Source organism: Rhincodon typus, unplaced genomic scaffold, assembly GCF_021869965.1.
Source record: "Rhincodon typus isolate 14 unplaced genomic scaffold, sRhiTyp1.1 hic_rhity00005280, whole genome shotgun sequence".
In the NCBI taxonomy this organism is placed as follows: Eukaryota; Metazoa; Chordata; class Chondrichthyes; order Orectolobiformes; family Rhincodontidae; genus Rhincodon; species Rhincodon typus.
In genome coordinates, this window is record NW_025970918.1 from 9,130 (window position 1) to 10,231 (window position 1,102).

The 1,102-nt window shown below is 54.1% G+C and overlaps 1 protein-coding gene across 1 annotated transcript in view; it reads left to right on the plus strand.

Annotated features, from left to right (window-relative positions):
- Nucleotides 1–1,096, plus strand: part of LOC109925883 (plasma protease C1 inhibitor-like) — a gene marked incomplete at its 5' end in the record, with an annotated part of 10,022 nt that extends 8,926 nt beyond the window's left edge. The window contains one exon of the mRNA XM_048594024.1: nucleotides 812–1,096. Coding sequence (XP_048449981.1) covers nucleotides 812–1,062 — 251 coding nt within the window. The remainder of the gene's footprint in view (nucleotides 1–811) is intronic.
- Nucleotides 1,097–1,102: the final 6 nt, after the last annotated feature.

Genomic DNA, 1,102 nt, shown 5'->3' on the forward strand with positions numbered 1-1,102 from the left:
CCACCCCTTCCTCTGGCAGCTCGTTCCACACACGCTACGTGTAAAAGTACCCCTTCGATTCCTTTTTAAATATTTCCCCTGTCACCTTAAACCTAGTTTTGGACTCCCCTCCCCTGTCTATTCACCCTATCCATGCCTCTCATTATAAACCTCCATAAGGTCACCCCCTCAGCCTCCGACGCTCCAGGGAAAATAGCCCCAGCCTCTCCCTTGTCGTCTGCTCCTATGATGCTGCTTGGCCTGCTGTGTTCATCCAGCCCTGCACCTTGTTCTCCAGCATCTGCAGTTCCTACTATCTCTGATTCGATTCAAACCCTCCAACCCTGGTTTTCTCAACCCTTTGAAGTTTCCCGTCGCTGGGAGACAGAACGGAACAGAAGGAGAAATTACAGGAGAAAACTCAGCAGGTCTGGCAGCGTCTAGAAAAAAAAAGATAAAAATCAGTTAATGTTTTGGGGACCGGTGACCCTTCCTCAGAGCCACAGAGGGGGACAGGACTGTACGCAGTTTCTGATGGGGTTAGGAGGGTGGGGGTGGTGGTGGTGGGTTGGGGTCTCTCTCAGTGCTGCTCTCTACCGTCGTTGGTCTGTACATTTAAATCGGCGATGGTACCAGTTTGGTAACTGATCCTGGCGCGTTGCTGGATTGCTGTAGGCTGTGATTCTGAGGGTTGGAGGGTGTCAGGGGGGAAGTGCACGGGAGACCCTGTGGATTTGGAGGGCGTTGCAAGGCTCTGTTTTGTTTGGAAGCGGCGTTACAATCACTCTGTGTCTCTCTCTCTCTCTCTGTGTGTGTGTGTGTGTGTGTGTAGGGTTGCAGGATGTCCTTGTGATGCCCAACTTGTGTGGCATGAGCTCGGACCTGTTGGAGATCTCCGGGGCTGAACACCAGGCAGCGCTCACCCTGGATGAAGACGGCGTGGAGGCAGCTGCCATCACCGCGTTGTCGGTGGCACGCAACGTGGTCATGTTTGAGGTCCAACAGCCCTTCCTTTTCTTCCTGTGGGACGATGAGCTCGGCTTCCCGCTCTTCATAGGCCGGGTCCTGGACCCCTCCCAGTGAGAGAGAGTCAGAGAGAGACGAACGTCAACCACCAACCCCC